General features: G+C 43.5%; 1 protein-coding gene across 13 annotated transcripts in view; it reads right to left on the bottom strand.

The window, feature by feature from the left end:
* LOC137421571 (adhesion G protein-coupled receptor L2) overlaps window positions 1–13,790 on the bottom strand; it is a 638,565-nt gene that overhangs the window by 37,541 nt on the left and 587,234 nt on the right. For 7 of the 13 annotated variants that reach the window (XM_078771230.1, XM_068107762.2, XM_068107759.2 and 4 more), the window contains one exon: window positions 12,219–12,318. In XM_078771230.1, the coding sequence (XP_078627356.1) occupies window positions 12,219–12,318 (100 nt within the window). The remainder of the gene's footprint in view (window positions 1–12,218; window positions 12,319–13,790) is intronic. The other 6 variants (XM_068107767.2, XM_068107766.2, XM_068107768.2 and 3 more) reach the window with 1 other exon arrangement.

Below are 13,790 nucleotides of genomic sequence, written 5' to 3' on the forward strand. Positions count from 1 at the left end.
GATGAATCACCCCGCCTGTAAAAACACCAGGATAAGTTTATAGCTGGGTCGGGATTCAAACCCAGGCTAGACATCTTAGAGGCGACATGTGCATACTTCGAGGCCATCCTGCCAGCCCAATACACCCGCTAAAGCCTCTCACCATGTTTACCATTCTGTCCAGACCTTTTGAGTGCCAGCACCTTCTTCTCTTTTTTTCCTTCACAAGCCTGTCCTCACCATTTGCCATACATCATGGTGTATCTTATATGCACACACGTGACGGGCTTAAGTAAACTCTACCCATGAAAGATAGAAAAACAAGTACAAAAAGTTTTAATTAAAACAAAAGCCGCGTCGATGTTACACAATGCCTAGATGCAGCTGTGCCTATAACGTCGATGTTATAGGCACAGGACATTCCTATTGATTTGATTACTTGATGTTATTTTTGTGCAAAGTGAAAATATATCTCGGCAATTTCCCGTGTGTGGCGACGAATTTTTAATATATCTCGGCATTTTCCCGTCTGTTATTTCAGGCGGTGTATGACTGACCACGCCGCGATTTAAAAAAAAAAAATCTCGGCAATTTCCCGTGTGTGGCGACACGTGAACGAAGCTATGCTCCTCTCTCCACATTATTGTGACGACGTATAAATTAAATATTTCATCGTGACGATTGTCATCAAATGGACGAATTTTTAATATATCTCGGCATTTTCCCGTCTGTTATTTCAGGCGGTGTAATATTTCATCGTGACGATTGTCATCAAATGGACGAATTTTTAATATATCTCAGCATTTTCCCGTCTGTTATTTCGGGCGGTGTATGACTGAGCATGCCGCGATTTAAACAAAATATATATATCTCGGCATTTTCCCGTCTGTTATTTCGGGCGGTGTATGACTGACCATGCCGCGATTTAAAAAAAAAAAATCTCAATGGACTTGAAGTTACAGGCCTTTGAGAATTCATTTCGTTCTATAAAGGGCAACTTTCATCGCATTTTCTTCCCGTTTTTTTTCAACCGAGTCTAAAACTATGTTAGCGACTGTGAAAAATGAAATGATATATCGAATTTGATTTGAAATAAAACTGTGTGAAGTGTGTGAATAAAACTGTGTGAATAAAACTGTGGAAGACACCACGGGCCTACAAAACAGGCCTCAAAGCTATGCGAGTTAAAAAATGGTGGATATTTGTTTATATGAAGCCTCTCCCAAAATGGGTGGAGTTTTGAGGTTTTGTCTTCTCTGCAAGAACAACAAGAACAAGAAGAAGAAGAACAAGAACAACAGCAGAGGGCACTCTATGACCAGCGTCTTGCGACGCGGCTAAAAATTTTTTTATTCTTGGATAGCTGCACACATTATAAAGAGGGTGAAATTATAGGAAAGATGGGATACCAATCCTGGAGGTGGGGTTGCTATCTTTATAAAAAAACTCTCTTCCTCACTCGCCCTGCACTGCCCTCTCTCCACCTCACCCCCAGGAATACCTTTGGCTACGGCTTCCCCTTCGCTCCCACCTTTTGTTCATATGTGTGTTGTACCGTCCACCAAAGAGTGATGACTCCATCTACATCTCGCTGTCTGAGAATATGGACCAACTTCTATCTACCCATCCCAACTCTCTCTTCCTCATATGTGGTGATTTCAACTGTCACCATGCCAGTTGGCTGGGTGTGGATACCTCTCTCACCAGCCATGGCTCTTCAGCAAAGGACTTCTGTGACTCACTGGGACTGACACAATCTGTCAATTTCCCGACCCGGATTTCAGTCAACTGAGCATCTTCTCTTCTGGACTTGGTTATGACTAACTTCCCTGAAAATGTCTGCTGTTCTTCTTCTGCTCCAATCGGCTCTTCTGATCATGTGCTTGTTAAAGTGGACATCTCTCTGACCATTCTCAGAGAGCCTCCTCAGCGTCGACGAGTCTGGCATTTCACTCAGGCCAACTGGCACGGTCTTCAAGCAGCCATCAATCATCTGGACTGGTCTCCCATCTCTACCGCCTCTGACATCAACTCATCCTGGGAATTCTTCCAAACTAAATTGCTCTCTCTCATGCACAGATTTATCCCATCTCGTCTTCAGTTGTCATACCCTTCCTCCTGTCCATGGTACACGGCATCTTGTGGTGAGGCTATTGCCCAGAAACAACTTGCTTTCGTCTCCTGGAAAGCAAATCCAACGGAAGGAAATCTCATTTCCTTTCACAAAGCCCGAAACAAGTGTGTGTCCACCCTCAGGAGAGCCAGGAAACAATATCTCTCCGTTCTCAGGACCGAACTCTCTTATCTGTCTCCCTCTTCCAAATCCTGGTGGCGTCTGGTCAAATCTGTTTCTGGTGTTTGATCCCCCTCCATCCCCTCCCTCACCTCAAATGGCCACACGGCTGACTCCGCACGTGAAAAAGCTGAATGCCTCAACTCTGTGTTTGCCTCTAAATCTTGTGTCCCAAACCCATCCCTCTCTGTACCCACCGTACCCAGTCGTACCCAGCTACTCCTGGACTCTGTGTCCTTTCCTCCTGACAAGGTGGAAAAGTTTCTGTCAACCCTCGACTCGGATTCTGCAACTGGACCTGACGGCATCAGCCCACGGGTCCTAAAATCCTGTTCTTCCGCTCTTTCACTCCCTCTCTCTGTTCTCTTCACCCTCTCTTTTGCTCAAGGTCATCTGCCATCTGCTTGGAAATCTGCCAATATCACCGCTTTGCACAAAAAAGGTGCAAAAACAGATCACAGCAACTACAGACCAATCAGCCTTCTCCCAATTATCAGCAAAATCATGGAATCCATCATTGTTTCAGATATGAAATCTTTCCTCTTCTCCAATGGATTGATCTCTGATCATCAATTTGGTTTCAGACCTGGACACTCTACTCTGGACATGCTGCTTCTGCTTTCACAACAATGGATGGAGGTCCTCAATGCCAAACAGGAAATTAGAGCAGTCTCCCTTGACATATCACGTGCCTTCGATACGGTCTGGCACCCCGCTCTGCTCACCAAACTCTCCTCTTTTGGTATCCATGGAAATCTCCACGCATGACTGGCGGACTTCGTCTCTAGTCGTAGTCAACGTGTGGCCCTGAATGGGTTTCTCTCATCTCCTCTTCCTGTTCAGGCTGGAGTTCCCCAAGGCAGTGTTCTGGGCCCTGTGCTTTTTCTGGTCTTCATCAATGATCTCTCTGACTCTCTTGAAAAGCCTCTCTATCTCTTTGCTGATGACTCTACTCTCTGTCGCTCCATTCTTCATCCCTCAGATCGGCAGTCTGCAGCCTCCTCACTCTCTGCAGACCTGGACAAAATCACAGACTGGGCAAACAAGTGGAACATGTCTTTCAATCCTGACAAATCTCACACTCTTACGATGTCTCTCCGAAAAGACCGACTGGACAACCCTCCCATCCACTTTCTGAATAATCCTCTCCAAGAAATTCTGTCACTTAAGCTTTTGGGTCTCACTATCTGCCATGATCTTTCCTGGGAAAACCACATTTCAAATCTGGCCTCCAAAGCCAGTCGCCGACTGGGCATCCTCCGTCGTGCGAAGTCCTTCCTTGGCACACCTGAGCTCCTCACCACATACAAGGCTTTCATCCGCAGCTCAATGGAATACTGCTCTCCCCTCTGGGCTGGTGCTCCTGCCTCACACCTAGCTCGTCTTCACGCTGTTGAAACCAAAGCATTCAGAATCATTGGAATCTCCCGCGATGAAGCTAACTCCAAGGGCCTCTCACTCACTCACCGCAGGCAGGTTGGTGGTCTTTCCGTCTTCTACCGACTCCTCTCTGGCCTTGCCCCCCCAGCTCTCTCTGGGCTCTGTCCCGCAAATATTCCTACAGGTCGCACAAGATCTGCCTGCAACCCTCTTATGGTTAAACTGCCAAAATCAAGACTCTCTGCTCACCTTCACTCCTTCATTCCTCTTTTCTCCCGCCTCTGGAACAAACTCCCTCACTCTCTTCAATCCCACTCCACCCTCCAGGTCTTTAAAACAGCTGTTCACCACCATCTCTTATCTTCCCCCATCCAAAACCTTGATCTTTTCTACCCCCGCTAATTTCACCCCAATTCCACTTTTTTGAAATACCAACTTCTGTCCTGGAAGTCCTTGGTGTCCTTGTGTTTTATACTTCTCCCTCCCCCCCCCCCCCCTTCCCACGCCTCCTCCCCCCAAGCCCTCTCCCTTCTCTCAAATGTTGTTTGTGTGCTTCCCCTTCTCTCCCCATCTTGTCTTCCGCTCCCTCTTTTTATATATTTTGTTTGTCTGGTTGATTTGTTTGTGAAGTAAATGTTAGCTCTTTCACGAGTTCAATTCAGTATACAAAAAACAAAAAAAAAAAAAAAAAATCCAAGACGTCAAAAGGAAAATAGAGGTGGACAATGAAGTTAAATAACGAAAAGACACGTGATCATGGCCATTGCTAATTGGGCTCGTACAGCGCCACGAGAAATCTGGATCTGAGGATCGACATGTAATTACGTCATTATGAATATCTGTCCAACAATTAGAACCACCCATCCCTTGGGTCTATCATGGGCGATCCCCGTATTACAGAAAGCATAACCTCGTCTGTTCGAAGATTCACAAAACAATTTGATAAGATGATATTTTAGCAGCCGGCAGCCTCATAATTACTAACACATATTTAGTTACCGTGCGGAGGTGATCAGTAATATTACGAAAAAAAAAATGTTCAACTGGATGGAAAGAGTTTGTAAACATCATGACGTTAAGACGTAGCACAGATTTTAAAATGTGAAATGTCGTTCTGAAAGTTACGTCTCATGCTCTCACGAGTCCGTTGTATAATTTATATCCAACCAAATGGAGCATGAAAATGCTTTTTGCGTAGTGTCATTTGGTGCCCCATCCACTTCGTGCTTGGGGCGGTTGCCCCGTCCGCACTGCCATGACTATGCATATGGTTATATGTTATCCAATGCTTACTTTATATAATTAAGTCTTAAAATATCGTAGATAGCTAAATCTAATCTAAAAACATAGTTGATACCTAGATTTATAGGTGTAGATAAGTTCTGTTTCATAAATTGTTTTTACCTCCGCCACCAAAGGTGGATGGAGGTTATGTTTTTACCCCTGTCTGTCCGTCCGTTTGTCCGTTTGTGAACACAATATCTCAAAAAGTTGTGGACGGATTCGGACGAAATTTGGCAGAGATGTAGCGTATGTGAGACCGACGAAATGATTAGATTTTGGTAAAGATCCAGATTCGGATTCTGCTCGTAGAATTTTTTAAAAGTGATTCTTCACCATTGGGAGAAAGGGCCAAAACGATACATAGCAGGATATCTCAAAAAGTTATGGATGGATTTGGATGAAACTTGTTGGACAGGTTGTGTGTTTAACAAGGAAGGAAGGGGAAAAATGGCTTCTAAAGGTGGTTCTTCTTCACCATTGAGTGATATGGCTAACCAGGCGGAGGTATGCTCTCTACCGAGTGCCGTTCAAGTTCTGTTTTATTATAATGCACATGCAAACTTAACGATTTAAAAATAGGGAAAAAACAAACTAAGTGGAAACATTTTTTTTTACAAGAAGTGCAATTTTTCTCAGAAAATTTGTTTCAAATGCATTTTTTTCTCTACAGATTTTTTTATATACAGTCAAGCTCGTGGAAGAACGAGAACACTGAATGTATCAGGACAGACCACAGCAAAGGAACAGTAGAGAGAGGGAAGGAGGGTGGGCACCAACAGCAGAGTTGAAGGGCAAAAGAGAGGGAGACTTGGACAAAAAATGGGTGTGGGGAGAAAAGGTGGGTGGGGAGAGGGAGTGGGGGGGGGGGGGGGGGGAGCAGGAAAGAATGCATGAGGTGGACAAGATGAATGCAGAAGGAAACTCTCAGAAAGGAAAACTGGAAATTTGGAAGGAGGAGGGCTTGGGAGTGGGGGGCATGGGTGGGTTAATGAGGGTAGAAAAGATAATGCTTTTGAATTGGGGATGATCTGAGATGGTAAATAGCTGTCTTGAAGACCTGGAGGGAAGATTGAGTTTGAAAAGAATGTGGAGGTTGGTTCCACAGGTGGGAAAATAGAAGAAGAAATGAGCAGAGGTGAGCAGTGATCCTGGATTTAGGGACTTTCACCAGAAGGGGGCTGATGGTTGGACCATGTGCACCCTGTAGACAACTGGGGGATAGAGGGATAAAGCACAGAAAGAGCAGTGGGTGCAAGACCAGAAAGGAGGTGGGAGAAGACAGAGGCCACCGACCTAATATCTGTGATGGGAAAGTGATTGACCGATAGACTCAGTTTCAGCGTGGGTGATTTCAATAATCTTGAAGGCTTTGGCTTCCATGGCGTTAAGCTGAGCAAGGTATGAGGCAGAGGTACCAGCCCAGAGGGGAGAGCAGTACTTCTTCAAGCTGCAGATGAAGGCCTTGTCGATGGATAGAAATTCAGGTGTGCCAAGGAAGCACTTTGTATGATGTAGGATGCCCAGATAGAATATCCATTGTAGTTGTGATTATAACCAAAAGGGAAGGCATATTGCACAGCTTGGGACCATACAGCTTTAAACCCTGTCTTGTGCTCCATTCCTTTCGTATCAGGACACAAAGATGATCGAGATAATTCATTTAAATTAATTTCTTGGAATTTATGTCCAAGTGAGTGAACTTGGCTGTAAAAGCTAACCTTCAGGGCTAATATAGATAACTTATATCGGTTTCTCATCTTTATGATTTTATCAATAACACTTGTAAGCAGACATTATAAGGTAAAAAAAAGAGGAAACCACATTATCTTTTTATCTAGATGCTAGGAACATTACAAGAGATCATTTCGATGGAAATGTCATAAAAACACCTTATGAGCTGTTTATCATGGGGACCGCAAGGCTAACCCCCGCTCTAGCAGGGAAAATGGCCTTAAAATGCATGTTGTTGTTTTGTATAAGCTGTTTGTGTAGGCCTTGATCAACCATTGCTTTACAATGGCGTTTGTGCAGCATTTGTGCCAGAAGCTTGAAAAGGCACCTTGTGCAGGTGAAATGCTTGAAAAAGTGCAATGATAGATGTCCAGTATTTTTCCCTCTCTGGTCCTCAAGTAATTGTACACCCAAAGTAGGACCGTGTAGTTTTGATTAAGTAACAGGTGATATAACCGTGGGGTCCTGCTATATATCATAAAATAATAACAATAATAATAATAATAATAATAATAATATATATGTATATATACAGAATGATATATATATATTATAATAATTATATATATATATATATATATATATATATATATATATATATATATATATATATATATATATATATATATATACAGACTTGACATTTAATATGGAATTTTTTTTTTTTTCTTGACTTGGGTTTACTTTCTTAACTCAGTATATCAATCTGGTGAGTTTCTTTTACACTTTGGTGATTTATTTGTTAAAAGAACCATGTGACTGATTGTCTGTCGCAGCAAGAAGTCAACAACAGGATTATATCACAGGTGGCGTGGCAAAATGTACGGACAGGTGCATTTGATGATTGGCTTCACAGTCGGGTATAAAAGCGTTGTTGCGTTCTTTCTTAGTGGAAAACAACTGCTGCACGACTCCAAAAGTTATTGCCGCTTCCTCTGGAGATGGTCCGTCAACTCGACAATGCTGTTTGTCATGGAGTGGTGGCTTTACGAAATTACGGCATGAAACAGCGTGCTATTGCTCGGCAGTATGGCATCACTCAAGGTCAGGTGTCAAAGATCCTGAAACAAAATGCTCAGAGGGGTGTCCCTACTCCAATACCGAGGCCAGGACGTCCCCACAGAACCACAAGGAGGGATGATCGCCAGCTGCACCGGTTAGTCCGCAATGGCCGTACCAAGTCAGCTAATCGGTTAAGGGCTGAGTGGCAGCAACTGACAAATGTGCCTGTATCCAGAAGGCTAGTCAACCAACGACTGGTTCAAGCAGGCTATCGTTCCAGGCGTCCCCTGAGAAAGCCACGCCTGACCAGATAACACCGCCAGCGCCGATTGCAGTGGGCCAGAGAGCACCGTCAATGGCAGCCAGGACACTGGAATCACGTGATCTACTTCTCCCACCCCCCCTCCCCCCTCCCCCTTCCCACGCCTCTTCCCCAAGCCCTCTCCCTCCCACACATCTCCCTGCTCTTAAATGTTGTGTTTCTGTGCTTCCCCTTCTCTTGTCTTCCGCTCCCTCTTTTTATATATTTTGTTTGTCTGGTTGATTTGTTTGTGCAGTAAATGTCAGCTCTTTCACGAGCCTCGATTCAGTATACAACACCAACAACAACAACAACAACAACAACAACAACAACAACAAAAAAAAATATAAGTACTACGATCGTACTGCCTCGCCAAGTCGACAACATGCACACCTCGCTCATGTTTTTCGACGATTACGTGTTTTATATCCAAGCTCGCTCGCTCGTAACTCAGATCTCGGCTCGCATCACAAAGCAAAAAATCGACCGAGCGACGGCTCGTATCTCGGAAAACTCGTAAGTTGGTGCACTCGTAAGTCAATGTGGACTCGCCCTATGGACGGGGCTTCAATTGGGAGGCCCAAATGAAAAGGCAAAATATCAGAAATTGAAGGCTTTTTTATTTTAAACGATTCATATAAACATCCGTTGAATCATATCACATGCAAATCATCAAAATCTAAACAGTGCATGGCGCCCATTTTGAAAAAAGATTGAATTCTGCAAAACGGAAGCGGCCGCTGCACGTCTTTCTCAGTCGCACGTTTATGTATGAAGAGTGCGCGCCGAATCTGTAACACGGAAGCGGGCACTACACCTGTTTCTCAGTCGCTTTGCACACGCTGCCATGTTACTTCGGAGCCGCACATTTACATAGGAAGAGTTCATCAAGAGTCGATCTACTCTCTCCTGGTACGTAGAATAAACAGTATTTGTAGAATTTCAACAAAAGCCACATCACTGTTCATATCGGTAAATATTATTCCATTGTGTTTGGAAAAACTGGAAAATTTGGTAAAACAATATAGCCTATTTTACTCCCAGGGGTCCCAGGAATACCCACCCAAAATATCGTTGCGATCGGTTGAGCCGTTTTTGCGGTACTTTCGAACGGACGGACGGACATTTGGTGAATTATAGTAATATATATATATATATATATATATATATATATATATATATATATATATATATATATATATATATATATATATATATATATATATATATATATATATATATATATGTATCTATATATACAGTAATACCCCGGCCTACGTCATTAATTGGTTCCATAAGCCGTGACGTAACTCGGTTTTTGACGTAAACCGGGCGTAATGTCTTTAAAATGCCTTAAAATGAAGACAAACACCGTAATTCGTAAAACTAGAGTAAATAACTGGAGGAGGCTGCGGCTTCGCCCTGAATCTTTGCCGCTCCCCGTCGGGAGTCCCTCCGTTGTTTTCTATCGGTCGGGTCTTCTCCTCGAATGGGGTGACCGGCACGGACGTGTCGCCCGTGAGCTGGCTTGTGTGCCGAGTGGCTCCGCGGCCCGCTTCACCACGGCGTGCTTAACCCAACGTGTCCGAGCAGTTTCACCGGTGGTCGTGTCGTGTCGTCTGTGACAAACGAACGAGCTCAGGGTTCGGTGAACCCGGCCGCCCCGGGGATCGATGCTCGCCTCCGAGTCATAGGCATGCCCCGCCCCGTCTTTCCTCGAGCGGCCGAAGTTGCTTGCTTCTTTATTTTTGGACGATGCGATATACGCAGAAACGACGACGTACAGGCAGGCATTTGCAAATCCATGCACATGTGCACATGCACACGTCAATCGGTTCTTTACAAGGATATGCATCAACAACAACTTGCTACTCCCTGCACCACAGATGTCAATTTCCAAACAATTTACCTCCTCCCTCTACCTAACTTTAAACTACCCTCCCTGGGTATTCGTGAAGGGGTCCATCCTCTCCCATCCACTCCTTCGCACCATGCACTCCACACCACTCAATCCACACTACTCACTCCACACCATTTTTTCCCACACACCAAGTATTCTCTCCATTTACCCACTTGCACCCCATGCAAGTCAATCACTCAACACCATTACACATGTGCTCAATACACCACTCATACACTTTCTCCGGTCATCCCAGACCAATGCCTCATTTCACCAAGTTCAACGATAACCAGATTCTCACACACACAACCATTCTCGACCAATGCCTCATTTCACCAAGTTCATTCCAAAGATCCTCATTCAATTCCTCATTTGCGCCTAAAGCTCATCCTCATACTCACACACATGATACACCAAGATACACCAAGAGCGGCTTCAGCTTGAAGTCGCCGGTGCAATTACCCCCAAGCATTAGCGTTAGCCGCTCCTGCACGACTTTGTAGCCTGGCATGGTCTTCTCCTCCTTCGAGATAAAGGAGATGATGATGTAGGAGTGACGTAAAGTCGCACATAATGACGTTCGCTGTACTGAAATTTACTCTAGAAGAGTGGCGTAAAGTCGGATTTGATGTAGGTCGAAATGGCGTAAAACGGGGTATGACTGTATATCTGTATATCCGCAAGGCTAACCCCTGCTCCAGTAGGGAAAATGGCCTTTAAAATGCATGTTGTTGTTGTTGACTTATATCTGTGTAGTGTCTGTGTTGTGTTGTCTTGTCTTGTCACTGAACTACTTTCTCAAACTTTTGTGAAATCGTACCAAACTTCTGGTATGCACACATCTCTCCCGTGGGTGTTTTGAATTACGTGGTGGTGAGGTATTTACAATTACGTAGTGGTGAGGTGTTCTGAATGATGTGGTTGTGAGGTGTTTTGAATTAGTTGGTGATGAGGTGTTTTGAATTAGTTGGTGATGAGGTGTTTTGAATTACGTGGTGGTGAGGTGTTTTGAATTACTTGGTGGTGAGGTGTTTTTAAATGACGTGGTGGTGAGGTGTTTTTAATTTTGTGGCTGTGAGGTGTTTTTATTACGTGTTTTATGGCTGTGGGGTGTTTTTAATTTCGTGGTGGTGAGGTGTTTTTATTACGTGTTTTATGGATGTGAGGTGTTTTCAATTTGGTGATGGTGAGGTGTTTTTAATTTCGTGGTGGTGAGGTGTTTTTAATTTCGTGGTGGTGAGGTGTTTTTATTACGTGTTTTATGGCTGTGAGGTGTTTTAAATTACTTGGTGGTGAGGTGTTTTTAATTTCGTGGTGGTGAGGTGTTTTTATTACGTGTTTTATGGCTGTGAGGTGTTTTAAATTACTTGGTGGTGAGGTGTTTTTAATTTCGTGGTGGTGAGGTGTTTTTATTACGTGTTTTATGGCTGTGAGGTGTTTTAAATTACTTGGTGGTGAGGTGTTTTTAATTTCGCGGTGGTGAGGTGTTTTTATTATGTGTTTTATGGCTGTGAGGTGTTTTAAATTACTTGGTGGTGAGGTGTTTTGAATTACTTGGTGGTGAGGTGTAATCGTCCCAAACTTCCAGTCTGCACCTACCCCTCCCCTAGGTATGTGCTGAGGGGTTCTTTCTTGAAAAAAAACATTCAACCTAAATCTTCAAACTAAATTGCCGATAAAAATGTAATATCACAAACACAACAAATACATTTGTGCAAAGTAATTGTTTGTATTATGATTGGTGTAAATCATGACAACACAGCAACTCAGGTACAGTCATTAGCCTCAGCTAAAATAAGCCCGTTCCTCAGTAACGACGCTTGGTGAGGCGTGCGCAGCGAGCCGAGCCAAGCTAGTATTATATATATATATATTATTATATATACATACTACCTTATACATACTACTTTATTGTGCTAACCAACTCACTGGTGAACTCATTTTAACAAATGCAAGTCGAGGATCTGTGCCATAATTGAAATAAATTTGGACAGTTCTCAGCATTTATTCTGCAAGGTCGACTCTGTTCATGAAGGAAGATCCTTATAATACAGTGCTTATTGCTTTTATAGCATCAACGTTCTGACATTGCACAAAATAAAGGTCACACTCCTTTATAAAAAAAAGTGTTCACACATATATTTACTCATGTGCAAAGTTTAAGCTACATACAAAATTAGACTCAAAAGTTGTGCATCAGTGACTGACCATATACGTATGACTGAATAATTGGGTTTATAGTGATAATAGAGGTGACATTTGGTTAAATATTGTAGTTAGGATGGATCTCCTTCATCTCTCTTTCTACTCATTCAATATAGTGTTAGTTGGAACACACCACCCCATACCGCGGTTGAGTGTGGCGCTGCTGTTGATGTCGGCAGAGATGAATGAGGACTCTGTCTGTTTGCGTACGGTATCATTCCACATCCTCCGGATTCGACTCTGCTGTGGGGTGCAAGATGCAGAAATCATTACACGATTGTCTCACCAACTAGCTTTGTTGTACTTGCATTTTTTGTTGGTACTTTATTCATGTGATTTATTTACTAAATATCCAATGTCGTTCTTATAACATGAGAATGCAACAGCATATTGAATATTCAGCAGCTTAAACTCCACTTTAAACGTCCTCTCCCATTTGCCTGAAACATCTCCTAACTACTACATCGCTAAATTCCCAACCCTCCCTTTTCTCAAAGCAATCCCTCACCCGTATTTGAATATGCAGTGTGACCACAAAAAATGATACCCACACAATTTAATAAACGTTCTTTATTCTTATTTAAAATGACATGTTCCTTGGTACACATTTGCTTCTCATGATGCATGATCACTATGAAAAGCTTCAGATGGATATCTTTAATGTCATTTGTATATTCGAGGTTAGAACACATGCTCCAGATGTCAGCCTCTGTGCTGCAGGTACACTTGCATTCGATGGGCAAAATTGTTTATCACTCGAACACATTTGGCTGCAGTGATTGAATGGATTTTGTCAGTTATTGCTGTTTTGAGATCACCTATGGTGTTGGGCTAGCGGCTAGGGTGCCGGCTTAGGATCCTGGGTTCGAATCCCGGTCGATTGCTGAATTAACGCCAGGGGGGTTGACTCAGCCTGTCATCCTTTCGAGGTCGGCAAATTGAGTACCAGTTCACTGGTAATTCCCTGTTTGTCGTTAAAGGCGGCAAAAAGGGTTGGCGTCAGGAAGGGCATCCGGCCGTAAAACATTGCTTCAAAAAGGGGACCAAAAAACAACAACAACCACGGTGCCCGAAAAAGGCCAACCCCCGCTTGTGGGGAAAAATGGCCTCTAAAGGTGGTTATATATATATATGGATTGTGGCCTTCCTTGGTAGACAATGTCCTTAAGATAGTCCCAAATATATAAATCTGGGTTGACAGATTAGGTGAGTGCAGTGCCCAGTCATCATCGTCTTCAACTGATGACTCTGTCATCAAAGTGCCTGTTGACCCAGTTCAGCGATACATCTACGGTGTGGGGAGTGGCTCTGTCCTGTTGTAACCATTGTTCTCCTCTTCCAAACCATTTGTGTTTGCCTAGGATGTTCCAAAAGTGGATGGATGGCTCTCTGATTAGGCACATTTCTTTATAATGTGGCACAGAACCCCCTGATCAGGTGCTTGGAAGGCCTCTCCACTCAGAGAAATCCACTGCCTGAGGTGCAATCAGTAAACATGGGATCATCAGCCATTTCTGGTTCGAGGGCGATGACGACTGGAAAGCATTGAACTTTTATTTCCCCTCCCCCACTTCCCCTCTCCCCCTGATCCTAAAGATCCTTGACTATTGGAGAAAATGAAGGACAACCAACAAAAATAATTTATTTTAACTTTTTATTTTTACGCATCCGCCGACGAAGTCGACGGAGGCATTATGTTTTCAGGTTGTCCGCCC

This window comes from Myxine glutinosa, chromosome 2 (genome assembly GCF_964187855.1).
Source record: "Myxine glutinosa chromosome 2, kmMyxGlut1.1, whole genome shotgun sequence".
NCBI lineage: Eukaryota > Metazoa > Chordata > Myxini > Myxiniformes > Myxinidae > Myxine > Myxine glutinosa.